Source organism: Misgurnus anguillicaudatus, unplaced genomic scaffold (assembly GCF_027580225.2).
Source record: "Misgurnus anguillicaudatus unplaced genomic scaffold, ASM2758022v2 HiC_scaffold_34, whole genome shotgun sequence".
NCBI lineage: Eukaryota > Metazoa > Chordata > Actinopteri > Cypriniformes > Cobitidae > Misgurnus > Misgurnus anguillicaudatus.
Genome location: NW_027395284.1, coordinates 3,516,527 through 3,539,466, shown reverse-complemented (window position 1 = coordinate 3,539,466; position 22,940 = coordinate 3,516,527). Strand labels below are relative to the sequence as shown.

The 22,940-nt window shown below is 37.9% G+C and overlaps 2 protein-coding genes across 4 annotated transcripts; one reads left to right on the top strand and one right to left on the bottom strand.

Moving 5' to 3' along the window:
* Positions 1–1,627: 1,627 nt before the first annotated feature.
* LOC141363415 (transmembrane protein 87A-like) lies at positions 1,628–17,273 on the top strand (the record flags this gene model as incomplete). 3 transcript variants are annotated; one of them, XM_073866085.1, is given in 19 exon segments in its annotated part: positions 1,628–1,718; positions 1,840–1,959; positions 3,059–3,109; positions 3,439–3,501; positions 3,988–4,053; positions 4,133–4,244; positions 4,387–4,448; positions 7,241–7,424; positions 7,767–7,866; positions 9,968–10,061; positions 10,626–10,690; positions 11,130–11,242; positions 12,437–12,495; positions 12,593–12,696; positions 12,788–12,861; positions 13,113–13,174; positions 13,313–13,365; positions 15,060–15,090; positions 15,525–17,273. In XM_073866085.1, coding segments are annotated over 19 exon segments (1,546 nt in total), but the record flags the coding sequence as incomplete, so codon positions are not given.
* Positions 17,269–22,654, bottom strand: LOC141363416 (uncharacterized). The gene is made up of 3 exons (XM_073866087.1): positions 22,431–22,654; positions 18,495–20,497; positions 17,269–17,794 (listed from the first exon to the last, which is right to left on the bottom strand). Exons 2-3 carry the CDS (start codon positions 20,317–20,319, stop codon positions 17,790–17,792), a joined length of 1,830 nt encoding a protein of 609 aa, XP_073722188.1. The 5' UTR covers positions 20,320–20,497; positions 22,431–22,654; the 3' UTR covers positions 17,269–17,789.
* Between the last annotated feature and the right edge of the window lie 286 nt (positions 22,655–22,940).

Here is a 22,940-nt window from a genome sequence, read left to right as displayed (position 1 = left end):
ACTAATAATGTGTGACACAACACAATACTTTGATTTATTAAACATTAATATTAATTTCACATTATAGTTCATTAATCTAACCACCCCAAACTTTCTTTGCCATAAACAAAGCTGACACTGTTTGTTAAAGCACCACGAAAACACTATGGGGCGGCTTCCCAGACAGGGATTAGCTTAAACCAGGACTAGGCCTTACTTTAATTAAAAAATATAACTAGTTTTAACAAACTTGCCTTACTAAAACATTACTTGTGTGCATTTTGAGCTAAAACATAGGGCACTGATGTATTTTAAGATATGTCAGCGCAAGATGTTTTCAGTTTGGACAGCTCTTACATTTATTTTAGTCTAGGACTAGTCTAATCCCTGTCCGGGAAACCGCCCCTTTATGTTTTTGCACTGATATATGAAGCAATTTGATGACCCCTTTTATCAAACTCAATTATATACAATACTATGTACAGTATATTAATAGACAGTGCAGATCTATAGATTATAAATGTGACTGATGTTATAATGTTAATAATTTCTATTAGTTAGGCACTTTTACTGCTTCTGCTTTCTATTTCTCTTTTGCCGATTAAAAAAGCTTAATCCACTCATTATTTCAGATTTAAAAGTCTACTTGCTGTCCCGATGACAGACTTTACATTACAGCTTTGCGTTTTTTATATCCTGAGTCAGCTAGAGCTTTGCTCATTCAGTATTAGCACTGCTTTTTGCTACAATCTCTGTGCAAACTGTTTAGATTTTAGTAAAGATATGGTCTATTAATTGTAAGATTATAAAAAAATGGGATAAAGAAAAAATGAAGCGGCGCGTGGTCGTGACAAGAGCCAGCTGTTATCGCCAAAGAAACCGGAGGCACGCTGAAACAGCACTCGAGCTTTGCGCAAACGGCCGTTCTCCGATCGACTCGGGTTTTACACACAATATTAATCAGACTTGGGACCCGAATTAATGAACTAGGACCGACCCGGACCCGACTGACCATTTAAAAGATAAACCCGGAACCGTACGGGTCCCGCGTCCTCAGTGAAGAAAGACCTCTAATGGTAAAACTCTGCTCAAGTTCAGAAACATGAAAGGATACAATGTGACACTGAGGTTGCTTCGCGTCGCACCCAATTCATTGAGAAACAGAGAGCACGTGAACGGACACTCAACGGGAGAGACACAACGTGCTTGCACACAAAATGAAGCCAACTTGGATGCTATAAACACATATGCACATAAGCATATGCGACCATTTTGGTCGCAGTGTAGTTCCCTGGCTGCTCAGTTACCTCAGTATGTGCTGCAGTTGATCCAGTTTGCCGCGCTGGATGATGAGTTTATGACGCGTGCATCATCTTCACGGTCACCTGGCCCCCACCTTTCTATCTCTCTCTCGCGCGCTCTCTCTCTCTCTCTCTCTCTCTCGCTCTCTCCAAAACACGGGTCATCCAGTCGAGTTCAGAAAATACGGAAATTCGTAAAGTGATTTTTTTTTTTACCTGGGCGGGTCGCAATTTACCTGGGCGCACCGCCCAAATAGAGCCTATGTATGGGAAACACTGGTTAGACATTTTTAATGATAAAGTTTGTTGTATTGCTGGGTATGTCATGCCTTGTCTGCCTTTTTAGGGCTTAGTGAAAAGTGCAGCACCCCTGTAGATCTGAAAATATCGTGGTATTTGCGAAGTTCCCCTTGTCACGATGAAGTGTTTGGACTAGATGTAAGTCTTCTGCTTATCATACAGTTTAATGTAAATGTCTGCAGCTGTTTATCATCTAAACAAGCTATTAATATTCATTAACAACATATTAATGTTCATTATTTTCTGCTCCTTCGTACAGACTCAAATGGCAGTAAATTATTTTGACAAGACACAAGTACTGCGAGAAGGAGGCACTGGCTTCTACATATCCCACATGTATTCTACAATACAGTGCAAAGATCCCATGATAGGAAATGTGGTAATGTATCTTTACTATAAGTGGTTTACATGTTGTAATAATGGGAAGTTATGATGAAAATGAAAATCCTTTCATAATTTACTCCCCCTTATACCATCCCAGACATACAAGACTTTCTTTAGTTGAACACAAACAAATGATTTTATATTCAAATGCCATACTGTTATACAGGATGAAAATGACAAAGCTCCAAAAAGTACATATGTTCATCATAAAGGTAATCTAGCGACTCCATGACTGTCTTAATATATATGTACTATTTTGTGTTCAACTTATAAAAGGAAGTCATACAACTGGGATGGCACTATGAATGTCTCGGTTAGCTGGAGCTATCAAGTTCTTATTTGTTTAGTTTAAGGAGCATTTCACCCACATTTCGAATTTGGTGCCTATTTGACAGAGAATAGGGGTGTCTCACCACCTCAACAAAGATATTGGACTTCCTTCTTTCAATAATGCAAAATGATGATTGTTACATCATTGAAAGAAGGAAGTGTAACACTAAAATCTGTATTTCTCCTGTCGCAGGGGAAACTGAGGAAATGATGCACGACCTTAAAGTGTCCCTTTAAGTCAGAGCAGACTTTGACTGCAACCCATGAAAGATACTTTGATTTAATACTTACAGTATTATTTACATAAATAGTAATGATCTGTTTTTTAAAGGAGACATAAAAATATGATTTTTTTCCATGTTTAAGTGCTATAATTGGGTCCACAGTGTTTCTATCAACATAGAAAATGTGAAAAAGGACAACCCAGTAACTAAGTTTTGGTAAACCATTCTCTGCAAGCATGTGTCATATGAAATTGGCCCCTTTTGTGATGTCAGAAAGGGATAATACCGCCCCTTAATCTGCACTATCCAACCACGACACTGCCATTTAATGCAGAGATCGGCTCATTTGCATTTTAAAAGACAAACCCAAAAACGGCACATTTTTGCTCACACCTACAAGGTGGCAATTTGAACATACTATGATAAATTATCTATATGGTATTTTGAGCTTGAACTTCACATAGGTATTTTGGGGACACAAAGTCTTGTAAAAAGTCCCCTTTTTAATGTTTGTTCTTGTTTTTTGTTTGGACACCACAGCTTGAAGTTAAAAATCTTGATACTCCAAAAAAGTTGACTCCGCTAGAACAGGTAAGATAAACTACACTTTAACCTTCATGTATGCTTTGGATCTGTCATTGTTGATCATTCTTTTTTTGAATTACGTCATATTTTGTATTATCCTAATAGCTGATACAGTGTGTTTGAAAGGCTTTGACAAGCAGGTTTTTTATGCTCACCTGAATAACCAGTACTTAACCATGTCATTGTTAATTTGATTGTCTGGTTTAACCAGTAGATTATTGGTACTTGATCTTTTTTGTCAGTTGCTTAGAAACAACAAGGGGAGGATATAACTTCTGAAATAGGTTAAATAAACACATGCAATTTCTGATTATCCCTTTTTGTTGTGGTTTTAGGCAACCCCAGAAGCAGGCGGCAGACGAAAGAGAGAGGATGAAAAGAAAGAAGAAAATAAAGATGTTAGTTTCACAACATTTCAAATGATTTTACACTTAAGGTGTGTGTATACCAAAAGTGAATTTATTACTTGCGTGAGTAGATTACATACAAAGTCAATGTAAAGAGGGCGCCTCAATTGGCCAACGTGATTGCTTAATACTAAAATTCTTGCCTCAAGTTAAAATTTAAACTTGGGCGTGATATTCTCATGCCCCTTTATCACGCAAGCCAATCAGCGAAGAGCTTGTTGACCTATCCGGTTTGACATGTCCGGTTGTATCAGAAAATTTAAATGATCGAGGAATCTATAGCGAGTAACATGATGCGCATATTCGCTTCGCTTTAAGTGCACACACACACACACCATTAGGGTACGGCTGGGTAGATACCATGTTTGACAATATATATTATGCATTTGTGAGAATTTGTCAACGGGTAGCAATCCTGCTATAGCATGTAATATTACATACAACATCGTTTTATATGACTTTTTCCAATGTTAGCAGAATCTGGCTGCTGCAAATCCACAGACCACTGAAGTAAAGACTGATTCTTTATCACAAGTTACACCGGTGAGTATTATAGAACAAAATCACGCTTCACAAATACATTTTATATGCTTTTATTTACAGTACTTTTTTGTCATGTTAGGTGCAGAAAACCGAAAGCACGGTGGCACGGACCTGGGAGGACAGTCCTTATATGTTCATCATCTACATTGAGGAAGTTTCACCTGCCACAGACTCTAAATGGAGCATACAGTGTAAGATTGTGATTGGACTTACTTTAAAGGCAGTAGTACTTTTTGCAGAGCCAGATTTGACTATCGGTATGAACTCTTACTGTGCCTCTGGTTAAGAGCTCACCTTTACAGTTTGTTGTCTTTTATATTTCTCAAATCACAGTGAAGGTCAGGATGGTTGGCCCCTATGAGTACATCTCAGCATCTGAGTGGCCGTCGATGATTGTAAGTCCACTTTGTTTTTTTGCTTACTTGTTTTATTATTATTATTATTATTATATTGAAGAAAATCTTATAATGATGAGTAACAAGACAATAGCTTTTATTAATCTGTTGATTTTGTGCTGATCTGTTGACCCTACACTGTGTCACTGAACATTGCACATCAAATATGTGACCATGTCTGTAAAAATCCAGGCTAAAATCTAACAACCTTATTATGAGATTAGGAGCATCAAAGTTTGATTTCACTTATTTTCACTTTAATTTTAATCTTTGACATGGTCTTACTCAGTCAATATTATATCAGCACATTGGGATTACTACATTACATTAAGATTTTATGCAGAAAAGAGTAAATCACAATACGATTGTGGGTTGCATCTCAATCAGCTCCCTTGGTGAGTAGTCGGCCATTTTAATCTCAATCGCAAATCTTTCCAGTGTATTGAAACATTCGTTCCCTAAAAATTCCAACAATTCAAATAAAAAAAACATTGAGCATCGATGGTCCCTACGTTCCCTTACCCAGGGTTCCCACGGGTCCTTGAAATCCTTGAAAGTTTGTGAATCTGAGGGAAATAATTCAAGGCCCTGGGAAGTTTTTGAAAACATACATGCATAGACACAGGTCATTTAAAGTGTGTAAATCTATTTTATGCATGAAGTTTTTGGGAAAAAAAATCCATATTATTTCTTGTGTAGTTTAGTAGTAAAATTCTAGACTTTTTAAGCACATGTGCTAAACCGTCGCTTTAAATGCTTATATCTTCTGTATGCGAATGTTGATTCATACCAAAATGCTTTTTTGCATAGTTGTGTTTGACACATGAAAACGTCTCGGGTTACGTATGTAACTGTTGTTCCCTGAGAAGGGAACGTGACGCTGCGTCTCCCTTGGCATACTTCCTGCGTCCCCGTAACGCCATCTTTGGCAATATTTCAGATAGCGATATACTTCCTGGCTCCCGCGTCACCCTGTCTTTGTCGTTAAGCCTCACCATTGGTTGAATTTGATATACACATTCAGACATACTTATCCATGGAAGCGTCCCCAAAGTGTGACCACAGTGACGCAGTGCGAGTCGAAAGGGAACTGTAACAATATATCTTAAAAGGTAACACGATGTAACCTTGCTCTCACCTAAAATATGTCCCCAAATTTAGTCCTTGATTTTGAGGGTATTGAACCTGGAAAGTAGGGATGCTCCGATCAGGATTTTTGCAGCCGATACCGATCACCGATTTGTAAACTTCGTGATCGGCCGATACCGATTCCGATTTCTTTAAAGCTGATATGCAAGCTCTTTGATGACTGTTACATTTTTTCTAGATAAAATAATACCACGGATATTGCCTTAGTTATATTACTTGCAGTAATTAGGTATATTATTGTTTTAATAGAGACTCAAATAAATAAGCACAACAAATATTTATTCTGCATAGAGAAATTTAATATGGCTTTAAAAAGGCTTATGTCTCCTAAAAGTACTGAAATTAAACACTTCACAGTTTTTTACTGTATTAATTAAATATACACGCATTCATATGAAGAATAAAAGTTAGTCAAGAGCAAAGAGTGATTTTATTGAGAGATGAATTAGGTTACTGCAGCTTTAAGACGTGAGAGAGAGATCGCTCTGTTCACGTGCACTGCTGTGTGTGTGGGTGGCGGCTGAACGCAGACAAGCAGCTGTAAGGAAAATAAAAGTTTAAACGCTCAAAACTTTAAAACACATGCAAATAATACACTTTTGGCATGAGGATGCAATTGTCCATGATAGATATGTGTTGTATACGCTGTTTGATGGGGATGTGAAGACGCCTCGCGCTGTTGACCGGAGCGCGTCCTCATAGAAAATACGCATATCTCTGTAAAGGCAAAGACATACAAATCTGCACGCCGCACATGAGCAACGGGTTGTTTAACGGGTACGTAAAAAATGTCTTTAATTGCAGCCACATTCAGGATCCTTTTGATTACAAAAGTAAACAGAAAGATCGGTTTATGAGATCGGCAGATTTAGCGAGCACCGATCGAGTCATTTAATGCCATTATCGGCCGATACCGATCGGCGGCCGATCGATCGGAGCATCCCTACTGGAAAGTCCTTGAAAGGTCCTTGAATTTGAAGTTAACTAAGGTGTGGGAACCCTGCTTACCGGAAATCATGTGACCTTTTCTCATGCTCTCCAACTAAAATCATGCAAGCCAACTTGATAAACTTCATGAAACATGACAGAACTTTTGAAAAGAGAAACGTATGTTTTAAACACAGTTTGCTAAACAGGAAGGGACCGCAATCTTTTTTATATTTGTATGCAATTTTCCCCCAAATTTATTGGATTTATTTATTGGATTCACAACCCCTGGAGTAGAGGGTGACACGGGAGTGGATTTTCAAACCTCTCCCGTCCCACTCCCACAAAAAAAAATCCCGTCCCGTCCCAATCCCACGAAAAAACATCCCGCAATATTCCTGTGACCCGAGGGATTCCCAAAAAATGTCAGCCTCTGGATCTAGGGAGCTGATTGAGACTATGATTGAGAGGTTTTTTACAGACTGAGTCATATATATTCTGAATCAGTGTAACTGCTTCACCCCAAGAAATGGTTTTACATAAGACAAATTATTTGCTGCAAAAATTGTTACGTTGTGGCTGGTTTGGATTGTTTCATAAGTTATTGTAAAAGTTTAATTTGCAATAAGTTGCACATCTGTGTCTTGAGTATTGTATGGATTTCTTTCATTTACAAAAACTTCCTTCTCACTGTGTATTTCAATGGCTGTTGTCAGTTTTACATGGTGATGTGCATCATCTATGTGCTTATGGGCGTGCTTTGGCTGGCGCTCTCGGCTTGTTTCTGGAGAGACCTGCTGCGGATCCAGTTCTGGATTGGTGGAGTGATTTTCCTTGGCATGCTGGAGAAGGCCGTATACTACGCTGAGTTTCAGAGTATACGTTATGATGGCCAATCAGGTGACACAAGGCTTTCAATAAAATAGATGCCATTCTTTTTAAAACCGGTTTATCAACAAGTTATTCATTTCTTTTTCCTGGTAAATAAACAAAGCAAACACTAAACGCGAGTCTGAACTAAGACAAACAAAGATGTAAGATATGGATTTGAAATTGTTATATATTATATAAGAAGAAAAAGAGATAAAGCAAACACAGTTGTGTAAAAAAGTCCATTGTGTGTGAGCTGTGGGTGCTTATCTTTGATGCCCCTGATGCCTGTTCTTTAATGGGGCCTGATATATTTTGCTAGGATTGCTACAGCTAATGTAATCATTATTGTGTGTTATTGTTTGTGTACAGTTCAGGGTGCTGTGGTTTTCGCTGAGGTGCTTTCAGCTGTAAAAAGAACCCTGGCACGAGTGCTTGTTATCATCGCTAGCCTTGGATACGGCATAGTCAAGTAAGTTATTTATATCTAGAAGTAGTTGCTTCATACTTGGAAAGACATTAATGAACCATATTATAGATTAAGCTGTTATATGGAGGCGTGTTTTTACTCTGATTTTGAGTAGGAAACCTTTTACCATGTTAGGGGAGATAGCATATGGGTGATTCTCACAAAATCCAGATTTAGAAGGTGTCCAGCATCAGAATTTTTAAAAAGCCCTTGAAGCCAATTTTTTTTTTTGCACATATAAGATTAAGATCTGAACTTACCATTATTTTTGAGGATTTAAAAATATTTCCTATAGAATTATTTACATTCTTTAGATTATCATTATAAAAAATTATCATTACCGCAACATGATATTACATATAAATATATGCATTTACAAACTCATGTTTCGGTAATGAGAACTAAAAAGTTGTCTAGGTACTATGACAAACAAAATTTCAATTTTTATCTGGAGAGAAAAAATAAGAACTGCTTACCTGGTAGCCATCTTGAGTCTCACAGTCAGTTATGTCCCTTCCAACATTTTTTTAAAAATGTTAGTTCCTTGAGGGCTTAAACCTTTAACTTTTGCCGTCCCATATACGGGACACCTGAGTTAACTTCAATATTTTTGATGTACATTTTAATCTATCACAACAAACTATATATCATTGGAAAGCTCTAAGAGTGTAGTTTTCATAAATCCTCACCATTTTGTGAGAATTATGACGTAGTGAGACTCAGTTCCTAAAATGTCACGGGCCCACAAGTAGGCCCAATTTGATTTTACATATTTTTAACACTAATACCCTAATCTAAACCTAAAAAATCTTGACAAACTATATATCATTGGAAAGCTCTAAGAGTGTAGTTTTCATTTCCCCCATAGGAATGCATATTAATTTTATATATTTATAATTCTAATATCATATTATAAATCTTCAAAAATGTTGACAAACTATATATCATTGGAAGGCTCCAAGATTGTAGTTTTCATATTTCAAAACGTTTTAACAGTAATAATAATGCAGTGACAGTAATTTATTAATTTGTGGCAAGAGGATGCAGCAAACCGTTGACACCTAGTGGCCTTTGTTGGTAAAACGACAAAAAAGTGACACAAACCTCATTTTTTGTGATTTTTACCTTGAAATTTGAATCACAACTACTTGAGACTTATGGCTTCATTTTCACATTATTTCTTTTTCGAAATATTTACATTTTTATAATTTTATTTAAAAAATTAATGTGCTATGGAATTATTTTTATTTATTAAAGAAAATTTAAACTGCTATAACATTTTTTTTCTGTTTAATATTTTCATGTCTAGACAATTCAGTGAAAAACCTTAAATTGTCTTCTTTAAAACAAGACCAAGATTAGGCTTCTAGACCAAAAAATGATTGAAAATTGTTGTGGAGGATGAGAAAATTGATCTTGGACACATTTATATTCCTTATTTTTGTCTCTACATTTACCAATGATCACCAAATACCACATGTTTCTTTACTGTAATGCACTGAAGCTTTTTATTTTTCAGATTTTATAATTATAAATATTTTCATGTCAGAGAACCCAAATCCAGTCATGGACACGTTGCGGTAATGAAAATTTTCTCCTTAAATGTGGAAAAAACAACAAAATTGGTTTGTTTTCATTTGAAATCATGTGCAAAACAGTACATGAAGAGATTTTTGTAACTGTATGCTTCTTATTTTGATACTCTTACTTTGCATTTACTTTTTTTATCAAAATGTTTCATGACACATCCATAAGTCTAATTTCGCGTGAATCACCCATATGCCAAATGTGCTCCCGTAAAGCTCAGTGGTACAGCATTGCGACAGCAATGAAAGATGTAATGGGTTCGAACATAGAGAACACATACAGTACTGATAAAAATGTATACGTTGTAATGCACCGTAAGTCACTTTGAATGAAAGCATCTTCTAAATGCATAAATTAAAATAGCTTAACCGTTTGTGTTTAGTTATGATTTTGGTAACACCAACAGGGTAAAACTTCCAAAATCATTTTAAGAGTATGAAGTACTGTATGTTTTGTGTGTAACATTTAGTTTGTTTTTACATTTGTATTTACAATAACTCCTCCTTGTACGCTGCAGACCAAGACTAGGAGCACTGCTGCACAGGGTGGTGGGAGTTGGACTGCTCTATCTTATCTTTTCTATCATAGAGGGTGTGCTTAGAGTAAACACGGTAAGGAGTAAATCAACACAATAAAATTATAAATAGAAACTTGTGAAAAAAACTCCAACTTTGCCTCAGAATTCCCAATTGAATGTGATTTGATCTTGCTGCACCAATGTCACGTGAAGCCTAATATTTCTCTTTCGCAGGAGCATGGCGGTTCAAGCAGACTGCTTTGTGACATTGTTATGGCCCTCATTGATTCTTGTATAGTGTGGTGGATATCCTTTCACAAGTCCATCGTCCATTGAGGCCATATGTACTGTTAATGCAGTACTCATTTTGTTCTGTTGGTGCAGGAGTGCCTGCATGGTCCACATTAGGACAGATGGAAATGAATGTAAAATGAGTTTATTTTATAAATGATCTTTGAGGATATACTGATCTTGAGGTTTCAGTTTGGTGAAATTTGGTGAATATCCCCTTCTTCTTTACTCTCTTGCAGTTTACCTTGCAAATAGCATGATACCTTTCTGGAAAATGGCTTTGGTTTGCCGGATGTGAGCATTGATAGTTGTGTGTGTATGATGGTCCTTCTCTTTCCTGTTTCTTCCCCCTATGTTGTTCTGCCAGGCTGAAGATGACCTGGTGTTGCTGGCTGCAATCCCTTTGGCTGTTCTCGACTCTACCCTCTGCTGGTGGATATCCTACGTTTTTTCTCCCATTGCTGTGTGTGTGTATTCGTTTGCCTCTCTCTATCGCTCTCTCTTTCTGTTTTTGGTGCAGTGGCCCTATATATGGGTATATCAAATTCCCCTCTTTTATCCTCTTTCTGCTTGCAACTCCAAGGATTTTCTTTTTTCACAAAGCTTCAGATCAAAGATACGTAAGGGACTAACTCATCTACATAATTGTCAGTTGGTTATGACTCTATGATGGCTTTGTGCCAATCATTGGGGGTCATTAAAATATTATTATCTAGAGATGTTTTATTTGTGTCTTCATGTTATCACCAAGCATGTTTTTTCTTTTAATTGTTTTTTTAAACTGCTAAGTGAGGTGTGTCTGCCATACCTCGTGTGTGAATGTTAGAAAGATGATGAGCTCAGGTTCACTGATATAGTCCTTAACACCCAGTCACATCTTCATAAGCCTGGCCCAGACTATGAAGCTCCTTCGACTGAGGAAAAACTTGGTCAAGCTTTCCCTTTACCGACACTTCACCAACACACTCATATTCGCTGTCATCGGTAAGCTTTTGTTTTGTTATTACTCTACTGTGTGAAATATTTATGCCTGCCAGTTGCAATTAAGTTCCTGACTGCTTAACAAACATTTATATGATGTGCTATGTCTGTTAATGTTGTAAGATTCAGGGTTCCCACTTGTCCTTGAAATCCTTGAAAGTTGTGAATCTGAGGAGAAATTCAAGGCCATGGGAAGTTTTTGAAAATATACATACATAGATACAGGTCATTGAAAGTGCTTGAATCTATTTTATGCAAGTTTTCTGGAAAAAAATCCATATTATTCCCTTTGTAGTGTAGGATAATAATATAAAAATTCTAGACTTTTTAAGCGCACGTGCTAAACTGTTCGCATAAATGCTTATATTTTCTGTATGCGAATGTTGATTCATACCAAAATGCTTTTTTGCATAGTTGTGTTTGACACATGAAAACGTCTCTGGTTACGTATGTAACTGTTGTTCCCTGAGAAGGGAACGAGACGCTGCGTCTCCCTTGCCATACTTCCTGAGTCCCTGTAACGCCATCTTTGGCAATATTTTAGATAGCGATATACTTCGTGTCTCCCGCGTCACCCTGTCTTTGTCGTTAAGCCTCACCATTGGTTGAATTTGATATACACATTCAGACGCACTTAACCCTGGAGGCGTCCCAAAAGTGTCACCGCAGTGACGCAGCGCGAGTTCCCTCGAAAGGGAACTGTAACGATGTGTCTTAAAAGGTAACACGATGTAACCTGGCTCTCACTTGAAATGTGTCCCCACATTTAGTCCTTGAATTTGAGGGTATTGGACCTGGAAAGTCCTTGAAAGGTCCTTGAATTTGAAGTTAACTAACGTGTGGGAACCCTGAAGATTACATGTACAGTATATGTCAAAGTACAATACAGTTAAAAATCTCCTATTGACTTTCAATTGACTTTTGCATGCTGAAATCGTCTGTCTATATAAAACATTTGGGTTACATGATTTATAATTGGAACGTGAACCACAATTGAGGTGGCTCAGTCTCTCTACCTCTTTTTATCTATATTTGGGACTAACGTTTTATACTAGAATGTTACCTAAAGGTTCTGCACTGTTTTGCTGCCTAAGTTGCGAGTACAGGTGTTTCTTAATTAAATGCAAATTTAGTTAAAGAAAAAATGTGCTTGTTTTTCCCTACGGTTGTCATTATGGTATCCTGATTCTCTTTTAGCTTCGGTTATATTCATTATATGGACAACGAAGACATTTAAGATGTCCAAGTGCCAATCTGTAAGCATTCCTTATTTATATAAATCTCTGTTTTACACAAACATTTTCCTTTATATTAAAATTCATGTTTTGCTTTTTACTTTATCTGCTACTACAGGACTGGAGAGAGCTTTGGATAGACGATGCCTTCTGGCGTTTCCTCTTCTCCAGTATCCTGCTTGTCATTATGTTCTTATGGAGACCATCGGCCAATAACCAGAGGTAAATGTTTTTTACCTCAACTAAGCAAAACATTTTTGTACATTAGTAATACAGCATCGATTTTAGATGACTGTTCTTCTGAACTTTTCAGATATGCCTTCACTCCACTGGTGGATGAGGATACAGAGGAAGAGGAGGAAGAACAGCTTGTGAATGAAGCCTTTGGTAAGAGTCCTCATTAACAAATTAGCAGGTGTTAGATTGCACTCTGTATTTAAGGATAGGGAAATAATTCTGCCTTAACAAACACACTTATACACACACGGTCTATTAAAATGCTGATATATTTTGACATATTTGCTAAAAAGATTGAGTTGAAGTCAAAACACCTGAGTCCGGCCTATCAAGTCTTTGGATTTCTTTGTTCCCTTTGGTTTTGTTTGGCTGGTTCTAACCAGTTATGCTTGAATCCGCAGAGGGTGTGAAAATGAGAGGAATGAAACCGGAGACCAACGGAAATGTAAAGCCTAACAAAGTGGTAATGGATGCCAGTATTGTTCCTATAAAAATGAAATTTTATTATGAAAAAGCTATTGTTAAGTGTTATGGTCATATCAGAATTCTTCTCCTACCCCTGGCTTTTGTTCATAGTAAATGTGCTTTGTGGTCCATTTAGGATGAAGATCTCAAATGGGTTGAGGAGAATATTCCCTCTTCAATGGCTGATGTGTAAGTCTAAAAATCCTATTTATGTGCTAACACTTTACAAAAATATACAGTACTGTGCAAAAGTCTTAGGCCACCATCACCAGCTTTGTTGTTTTAGCAAAGTTTTAATGTCCATCCATTATTTTTTTTCACTCTTTTTTTTTTAAGATACAAACAGAAAATAAAGGGAAAATGTAAACAAAATTTAAAATTTCAGAACTAAATGTCGTCTTCATGCATCAGTTTACATGCACAGTCTTACGCCGATTATGCTTAATAAACTGATAACACGTGGGGTCATGTAGACGTGTAAAATGATTTTCTTTAATCGGGGAAAGCCCATAAACGGCATAAGCAAAAACCGATCGGCACAGGTACTTTTTTGTTCATTACCCCGATTTCACGTGGCATGTAAACACCTTAACCGGCTTTCTCACGGTTTTGTCCATGTGCGCATGTCTCCGTGTGTGAAAGATAAACGTCAGACGCGGAAGTAAGCGCAAAGTAATGCATAAAAGTCTTTCCTCTACTAAAGCAGTTGGCAGAGAAACTGCAAAAATAAAAACTGATGTTATATTTACAGGTTCTGGAGACACGAAAAAAGATAAAACAATATAGCTTAAGACAGATATGCCATCTGCTTTTTGATCAACTATTATTTACTATAGGCGATGATGTCACTACCTGCGAGAAACCGGACAAATTTCCAAGTCTCATGTAAACGCAGTAGTCTGCATAGCCGGCTTATTGATTTGCATGTAAACGCATGAAAACAGTTTTTTATAATAAGCAGATTTTTGCTAGTTATCTGCTTATTCTGTGCATGTAAACATAGTCAGTCAGTATTTAGTGTGACCTCTCTTGGCACGAAACACATCTTGAGCTTTTTTAAGGAGACTGAAGTCCTGAAATCATTCGATTAGAATTAGAAATTAGGATTTAATTTTATTTAGGTTTAAGAGATCCTGCAGCTGCTTTTGCTCAAGTGAAAGGGGAGTTTACCCTAAAAACTTAACACTTCAGCTTATACTTTTATACTGTTTTTATTACTACATACACATTTCCTGTATTTTCTGGTTGTATTCTAATAAAGAGACTGAGAAATAATTATATATATGATCATTATACAATTGCAAAAACAACAAATCTAATGGTAGCATGGTGCCCTAAGACTTTTGCACAGTACTGTATATTGTATATATATTTTTTAAATATACTGGCAATATATTTAAATTAAATTGTAATCTTTAATACAATTTTTTTTAAATCATATTTAATGTGCATTAGGAAACGGATAATGTATATGGCTGGATATAAATAGGTTTATTTTGCAATATCAACCGGCTACATGTACAGTATTTCTCTTATTGCACGGCTACTTATCACATGAGTGTAATAAGCATGAAATATTGATTTGAAGTATTGTATTAGTTAATTTGTAACCAATTCAACCCTGTCATAATGCAGCAGAGTGATACATTAAACATGCAGTACCCGGATGAACGGTGTGTTGTCAGTTTTAGCGATGCGTAATCGGGGTAACTGTCCAATCAGAGTCAAGTATTTTCTAACTGTGGACATTGTTGGAAATAGGCGTTTTACGTAACAATATAACAATTATTTATTTGTAATTCATCATTAGCTTGCATATTAAGCTTCCAGCATCGACCGCCGCATGATTGAAGTAAATTGTTGTGATTTGTTTTGTTTTGCAGTGCGCTGCCGCCTCTGTTGGACTCAGATGAGGTATGTGTGTAATATTCTGACACGTCAGCAGTGGGCGCTCGTGACGCTTCATAATAAACAGTCTCTCTCTCTCTCGCACGCACTCCCTCCCTCCCTTACTTTCTCACTCCCTCTCTTTCTCTCTGTGGGTTGTTTTTATTCTACGTGGAACAAAAGGAGCGCTGGGGCTTTTGTGGTTTTGTCTTGCTAATATGAGCTCACTTGAGCTCATGTTCATTTCACACGCAGACAATATGGACAAACCTCTTAATAGAGGAGACTCTGTACAATGCATGCTGACTACATTCATATGCGTACTGTTTATAAGCGTTTACGAAACCGTGGTGGTAATTTTAGAAAATAGGACTTTTGTGTACTGCAATTATTGAATTAAACCATTTAAGTAAAAAAACTGTTCAATGAATTAATACAATATTTTGTTTTGTTTTTCTCAGGAGATAATGACCACGAAATTTGAGATGTCCAAAATGGAGTAGGTCTATAACGCTGTATTGTATTGTACATAATGTGTATGTCGGCGCACAGCTGCTTTATCCCAAAAGTTTGAGATTTTCATAAGCAGTGTGTAAATATGTGGGATGATGAGGTAATGCACTAAATGACTCCTTTTATTTTTAATTGCTCGTTTGTATTTATATTTGCAAAAAATATGGTGTAAAAGTTTCTTAAACTTAACTGTAAAATGCCTTTGAATGTTGTATACATATCTAAAGTACAAAATGTGATTAAACTATTTGGTTTGTGCATTGTGCTTTTTCAGTATAAGGCTTTTGCACAACAATCCTCTTATTAATCATAAAAAGATAGGAAGCCGTGTAAGATAAACACTCCTTTTTGGGTTTTCTTTCATTTGTCAGTATGCTTTCACAGATTGAGTGCCTCACTGACCTGATGATATTTTCAATAAAAGTGACCATTAAGTGTCATCTTGCTAGCTTGTAAACCACTTAGCAGATTGGCTTTCAAAGGATTTTTTGGTTTTAAAGCTCTGTGTGTTATAAACAGTACACACTCACCTGCTATTTTGTGCAACACTTTGTACTTTGGGAATATTAGGTTAGCAGTGTTTTGCCTGTCAACACTGACAGGACAGAGATGGTTGTTTTACCAGCTTATCTTTTAAAAAACAACTTTTCAACACTTTTGTCATATGGTTTAGTATGTGAACATTTAGTTAATGCTATAAATATACAGTATTTATTATATAATGTTAATTTATGCATATAAACTTTTTTTATATAGACAAATTCATTGTCTTATGATTGAACAATAACAATACACATTTAACTTTATGTATAAACCTTCATTAATTTACACTAATACTAAAAAGAAATGTTATTTCAGGACATCTAATGTATTTAGTAATGTTACATTTTTTATTTCAAAGTCTGACCTTAAGGAACCCTTAAAACACACATTTTTTTTCTTTGACCCAGTTAAACTCCTGACCAAAGAAAGATCTTGCAATATGTGCAAATGTCTGTTTCATATTTAAACCTTTTTATAGCCCGGAGCAAACAAAGTGATCACTGTTGACTCTTGTTAAAATATAACAAGAGATTTATTGCTTTGACAGTATAAACCAAAGCCTGTATAGTCCATCTGGCTTTTGCTGTTGGTACATATTGATTTAGTCTCAAAGCCACATTCATTGTCTTTTATACGGATTGCCAGTTTCACCTACTTGCCAATACAGTCTGAATATCTGTGAGCCATTCTGTCTCTGTTAAGTGTGGTCATTATCTGTTAATACTTCCACATTAACCCCGACTGTGTAAAATGCTGTTTTAATACCTTTTACGTGGCATTTTGGTATTCTGCAGTTAACATGCTAATAACATGATCTCTGAGAATAAGTACAGGTTGACAGTAATGCAGTCATGATCACCTGTAAGTTTAATATAAATACTACGATTAGAGATTAAGAGGTATATTAAATTGCATTTAATGTACAACATTGTGATTAATTATGAGGTGTGTGTAATGTTTTTACATCAATGTATTCTTTCATTCATATGAATATATGGATTTATGAATTATATCAAGCAAGTTTTTTGTTGGAGGGTATGTAATTTACTATTTTGCATTAGCTGAGTTTGTTGCACAATCACCCGAAATGCCAAGTTAAATTAATTTGAACCTGAACAAATGTATAATTCTTTGCAATAAAACACAAAATTATTTACGGTTTAATGGAGGTTTATTCATGTACACAAGGTAACAGACTAAAAACAAAAACACAGATTAGCGCACATTCCATATTGAATTCACAATTGATGGGGCAATCTGACAGGCTGTTATTTCCAATGTGTATCACATAGGGATATCTAGTAAAAGGAAAACTACAAACAGAATGGCAATTAATATAAAACTAACAGTCTTTATGATCACGATACTTTGTGATCAATGAGATTAACATTTTCAAAGGAATGTCATTTATGACAATATAAAATCTCACTAGTAGACAAGCAAAACATTTACAGTGACGGAATGGTAGCAAAGACTGCACTGATTGATGAATCTGAATTATTGCTTTCAAGATTTTTTTTAACTATGTGGATTGCATCTCTCACCATGGTGAATCGTGATGTAAACATGTGATTACTCCATATTTTGGGGGGAGGGGGGCAAAGCTCCTCGCTGAACGAATCCCATGCAGATTTAATCCTCTTTGTGTGGCGTCACACGTTTCCCGCCTTTTATTCTGGTAAACGATAACAGAAAAAAATGAAATGTATTACTATGTAGTTGTACATTTAACATTGAAAATATGTTTTACCAACACATTTGGTTACAGAGAAGCTAAATTTTGACATAGACCAGCAAACGCTAAACATTTAAAAGTGACAGCATTTTTTGCTTCAATAACACTGTAGTTGACTGTACTGTAGTTTCCCTAAATAATTTCACTATATTGCACCTGTACCTTCCTTTATGTTCACTAACCCTAAATTCACAAGTTTTTAATATGTTAAAGGGGTGATGAAATATAGCATTGGCTTTTTGTGTAATCACAAACACAAAATAAAGGTCCTCAATATCACCCAGATATCCCTGATTCAAAGTAACTTCTCTGTGACTCACATTAAGATCTGTGTAACTGCTACTTTTTAAAGGTTAAAAACAATTTAGACTAGTGTCTAGAAGGTCCTTTTCCTTGGCTAACTGTTCAGTGGCGGAGGACACAACTGTACGAACGATGGAAGCTGCAACCTCATAGAACATCCTCTTCAAAGCCTCCTCTTGGTCACCTGTATTGGTCGCCGCTGACCCAGAAAGAGACCCTTCATACTGAGTTGCCCCATCCTCCCCAGTCTCTACCTTAACACTAGTACCTAGTCTTACTTTAGACTCTGGTTTGTCATTTCCATTTTGCTGAAGATCTCTTGTTGCTTCAAACTCACCGCTTTGGGCAACTGCATTGACCGTATCACACTTTCCATCTTGATTGAGAACCTTTCCATCCTTTGGACAAGTTTTGCCACTAGAGTCTATAGTCTCTTGGTTGGTCTCCTCATCCTTCACATCATTCTCGGTAGTTGCATCATGATTGTGTGCTGTGGTGTCTTCTGACGTAGCATCCGAGCATCCGTTCTCACCGTTGGCTTTAGGCTCTGTTTGGCAGCTGCCCTCTGATGATGGATCTACTGAATGAGACTTGTCTGATGGCTCAACAGATGGTGTGCCAGTGTGGGACTTCTCCTCTCCATCTGAACTTTTGTGCTCGTCTGCCACCTGAGCTTCATTATTGCTCTCACTCTGAGCTTCAGTCTGTTCCTCTGATACAGTCTGTGGAACATCGGCTGCCCCAGTTGCATCATCAAGACCGTCCGTGTCTTTAGCTTGACCCTCGCCGGTACCATCGCCCTCCTTTTGCACAGCCGAACCCTCCCCCATGTCCACGCTGGTACTCTTCCCCTTTCGCATTATGAAGTTCTTTAGTGACACAGCACGGTTAAAGTGTGTCCTTTTTGCCTTGGCTGTCTTGCCCGAGTCTTTACCCGCCTGTGGTTCATCGGTCTGCTCATGCTCACCCGCTGGTTCCTCCTCTGTTGCACCAGTGTCAGCTGCCTTCTTTGACTTGGGAGCAACTCGTTTTTTGAAAGAGGTCCAGATCTCATTTGCATGATGGTCCGCAGATTTTGCATGCTGTGTAGTAGCGGTGGCTCCTTTCTCCTCTTCACCCTCAGCATTAGTCTTCTCCTGTGTTTCTGCATCGCTGGCTACCTTAACATCTTCTGTACCCTGTTCTTCCTCGGCTGCATTTTCATCTTTCACATCCGAAGTGTCTTTATCTTTAGGCTTGTTTATCCCAACAACTGATGAATCTCTCTTTATGCCTTGAAATGTCCAGGATCTCTTCAGTTTCCACCTTTTTTGCCCAGTGGGTTCTGACTTTGTGGTGGAATCCAACGTCCCAGTGTCACCGGCTCCATCTGCGCTGGTTCCGTCTGCCCCCTCAGCATCCTTGGGATCATCTGTGCTTTTTTTGTGACTTTTCTGAGCCATAAGTTTCTTAAAGGAGTGCCAACGTCTCACATGTCTTGTTGTTTGAGAGTTAGCCTTGTCTGGCTCATTTGCAGCCTGAGGGTCCTCTGTTTGGTCTGCCACAACTGTGCTGGCATCAGCATCTTGCAGCCTGTCTAATGATTTCGACCGAACAGGGGCGGCCTGTTTTACGTCACCATCTTTCTTCTCTGTGCTTTTGTGTGAGAAAATTTTAGCAACAGGGTTGCGGATAAAGTCCCTAACGCTAGACTTTTCCCCTTGCTTTGGCTTGGCACCAGCTTCCTTTTGCTCTTGGGAGGCCTCTTCACTTTCTGGTGCTTTTTCAATCACCGGGCCATCAGCTGCAGCCTCGGCAGCCTCTACCGGTTGACTAGATGCCTGGTCTTTGGGCTCTTCTGTATCTCCATGTTCGTTCTGATTTGACGTCTTATCGTGCTCCTCACCAGTGGCGTCCTCAGGTTCTGTGTGCTGCTCTTTCTTCTTCTTACCTCCCATTACTTTTCCAAGCCCACTTTTGTTTAAAAAAGAGTCCCATATTTTCTCAGAGGCTGGCTTAGATTTGCTATCGGTTGGGGGCTCTGTGTTAGTTGTTGGCTCAGTAGTAGGCTGGGTTTCCTCTGTTGAAGCTGGGGCTGGCTCTGCATTTGTGGTTTCTACCTCAGCTTTGGTCTCAACGACGTCCGCTTGGACAGGCTCTGCATTAGCCTCAGTTGCTGCCATATCCAAAAATCAAAACTCCAACTATCAGGTTTTTCTTGCTGAAAAATACTTTGTTCTTTACGGAACTGAGTTCATTGATAATCGGCCAACAAATCAGAGTGTTTCCTTATCCAGTTTATTTCCAGAAAAATTGGGGAATTCTGCATCATATTCCGTGTGGGGAAGAGGAACCTCAAAACTGGAAGGAGAGAGAACAACAATTAAGTTTTAAACTGACTGCATTTCAACACATTTTTTAAGGATGTATGTTATGTTGTGTTCAGCATGGGTTAAAAATAAAGTTTCCACTTGACAATCCGAGTCCATTCACTTTGATACCATGCTGTACAGATGATCATTCATTTTATCTACCAGTCAGGTTAGGGGTTTTTCTCTTTTTTTCTGTCTTCCTATCCAGAAGCAGTGCACTTTTTATAGAAAGGCTCTGTTTTAGACACGCACCACATCTTCTTATGAAATTTAGCTTATGTCGCTGTGCACATACGAGTCCTCATTTCCTGTATTATGAATCACTATTTTAAAAATGGTTCATCTCTTTATCTTGAGTCAACACATTTCTTAACACTGGTGATTTTAAATCTTCAAAAAGGATTCTTTCGTGATTAAAAAAAGTCTTCGTGATGCTTAAAGCAATTTAATGCTTCATTTGAATGACCCACTTGTGAATTCAAAATCATTGAACGTCATCTGTTTGGTCTGGGATGGTAGAGGTGAATCAAATGTGACTGACAAAACCGGTTTAGTCAAGAAACCTCATGACTGTATCTACCATAAAATGAGTACAGTAGCATAAAAACAGAAACAATATTCATCTCCTTGTGAAAAGCCCGGTTGAAACAACACGGCTTAATTGGATTTCACCGTGACTGAGTCTGTTTACTGATGGGGAGCAAGACCCTGCTTGCCCATCCGACTGACACTGGGACAATTGAGCTTTGACGGTTTTGTCCTCTCTTTTCATGGACAAAACCCTTGCCCATTGTTATGCTAACGCAAGAGAAGAGATTTTGAGAAGGTCCTTCGACAAAGCCCAAAGTGTGAGCTCAAACCTTGCTTTGGAGCAGTAGAACATCATTCTAATGAAAAACGAGGGAAAAGCCAATGCAAATGCTCGAGACAGCAGGTGCCAGTGCTCTTCAAAACCTCATTTGCATTGCTAATGTGTCCCTCACCATATCCTCCATTTTGTAAAAAACGTCTTTAGTTGGTATCAACATCGCTTAAGTTATTTTAATTGACGTCGTTACGACAGTAATGGGTTGGTCGCCACAAAAAAAAATACAGACAAAACACGAGACGGACTTCTCCTGTTGTGTCTGGAAAACCTGAACAATGCTCAGTCACTTGTTTTGATTTGCACCACTGCTTTTTAAAACCTCACAAAAGATAGTTTTGTAAAAGAAAAAAATACTTAAGACTTAATGTGTCGTGTAACACGTCTGTCACCGCGGAAACGTGTGATGATGTGGAAATTATGAAATCATCATGCAGCGGGAAAACAACAAGCCGCGCGCGCGCGCTCGCGCATGAAGCGTCTATTGTGATAAAGCCACGCTGGTTACATTCTAGAAATCTCTGCAGCGTTTTATTATCCAGTTGTTATGTTAAAGCTAAAATATTGAGAGCATGCATGTAACGTTATATACATAAAACCAGACTGGGCGCAATCTGGAGCAAATTGAGTGCCTCACATTATAATGTGCAAGTCTGGTACGTTTGGCGAAGAAGTTGATCGCATGAATGAATGAATGAACTCTTAACAGTTGGTTTTGCAAACAACTAGCAATAAGGAAGCAGATGTCCTTGCTCATAAACATAAACACAAAGCACTACAAGCGGTAAACAAATTCATCAAACTCATCATGCCTACAAATTCAAATACAGGGCGCAGTCATTGAATGTGCGCCTATTGTCCTTTCTATCCAAATCTCTGCACTTCCTTATAATATGAGCAGCGCATGAAATCAAACCCCGACTACATCCATTGTACAGGCGAAGCACTCATAATACAAACTAAACATATCAGTTCAGTACAACAAAAAACTCGGATGCTTTAATTCACAACAAATTCACTTCCCAAAATCCATTATAAGAAAGAAGAGTGTCCAAACCTTGTTTCTCGTGTGTAAATCCGTATTAATCTGCTGGAGACTGAAAAAGACGCTGAAACTAAATCCCCGCTCGCATCTTCCTGCCTTGAGCTCAGTGTGTGCGCGTCCCTGTGTGTGTGCGTGTGGAGTGAATTGCGCGCGCGGGGACGTCGAGGGTCGAGCGCTGGTATTAACAGACGCGCAGCTGCGGCTCCATCTATCTCGCCCTGTTGCCCTTAGCAACCAGGGGACCACCCCCACCCTGTGACTGCCACCATACATATACCCGCCCCCAACAGAGTTATACTGTACGGTGTTGAGATGCTTCATTTACTTATGATGAACAACCAATTTCCATGATTTGAAGTGTGGCAACGCCATTGCATCATGTCACTTTAAATCAGGTCTGTAAGTCACTTAATTTATGTACCCAGTTGAGACAGGGCAACAGATTTAATAGCACCTCCTGTGTGGATAAATGGAGGTGTTTTTGCATCCGACCTGATTATGAACGTTTACGCATTTGACAGA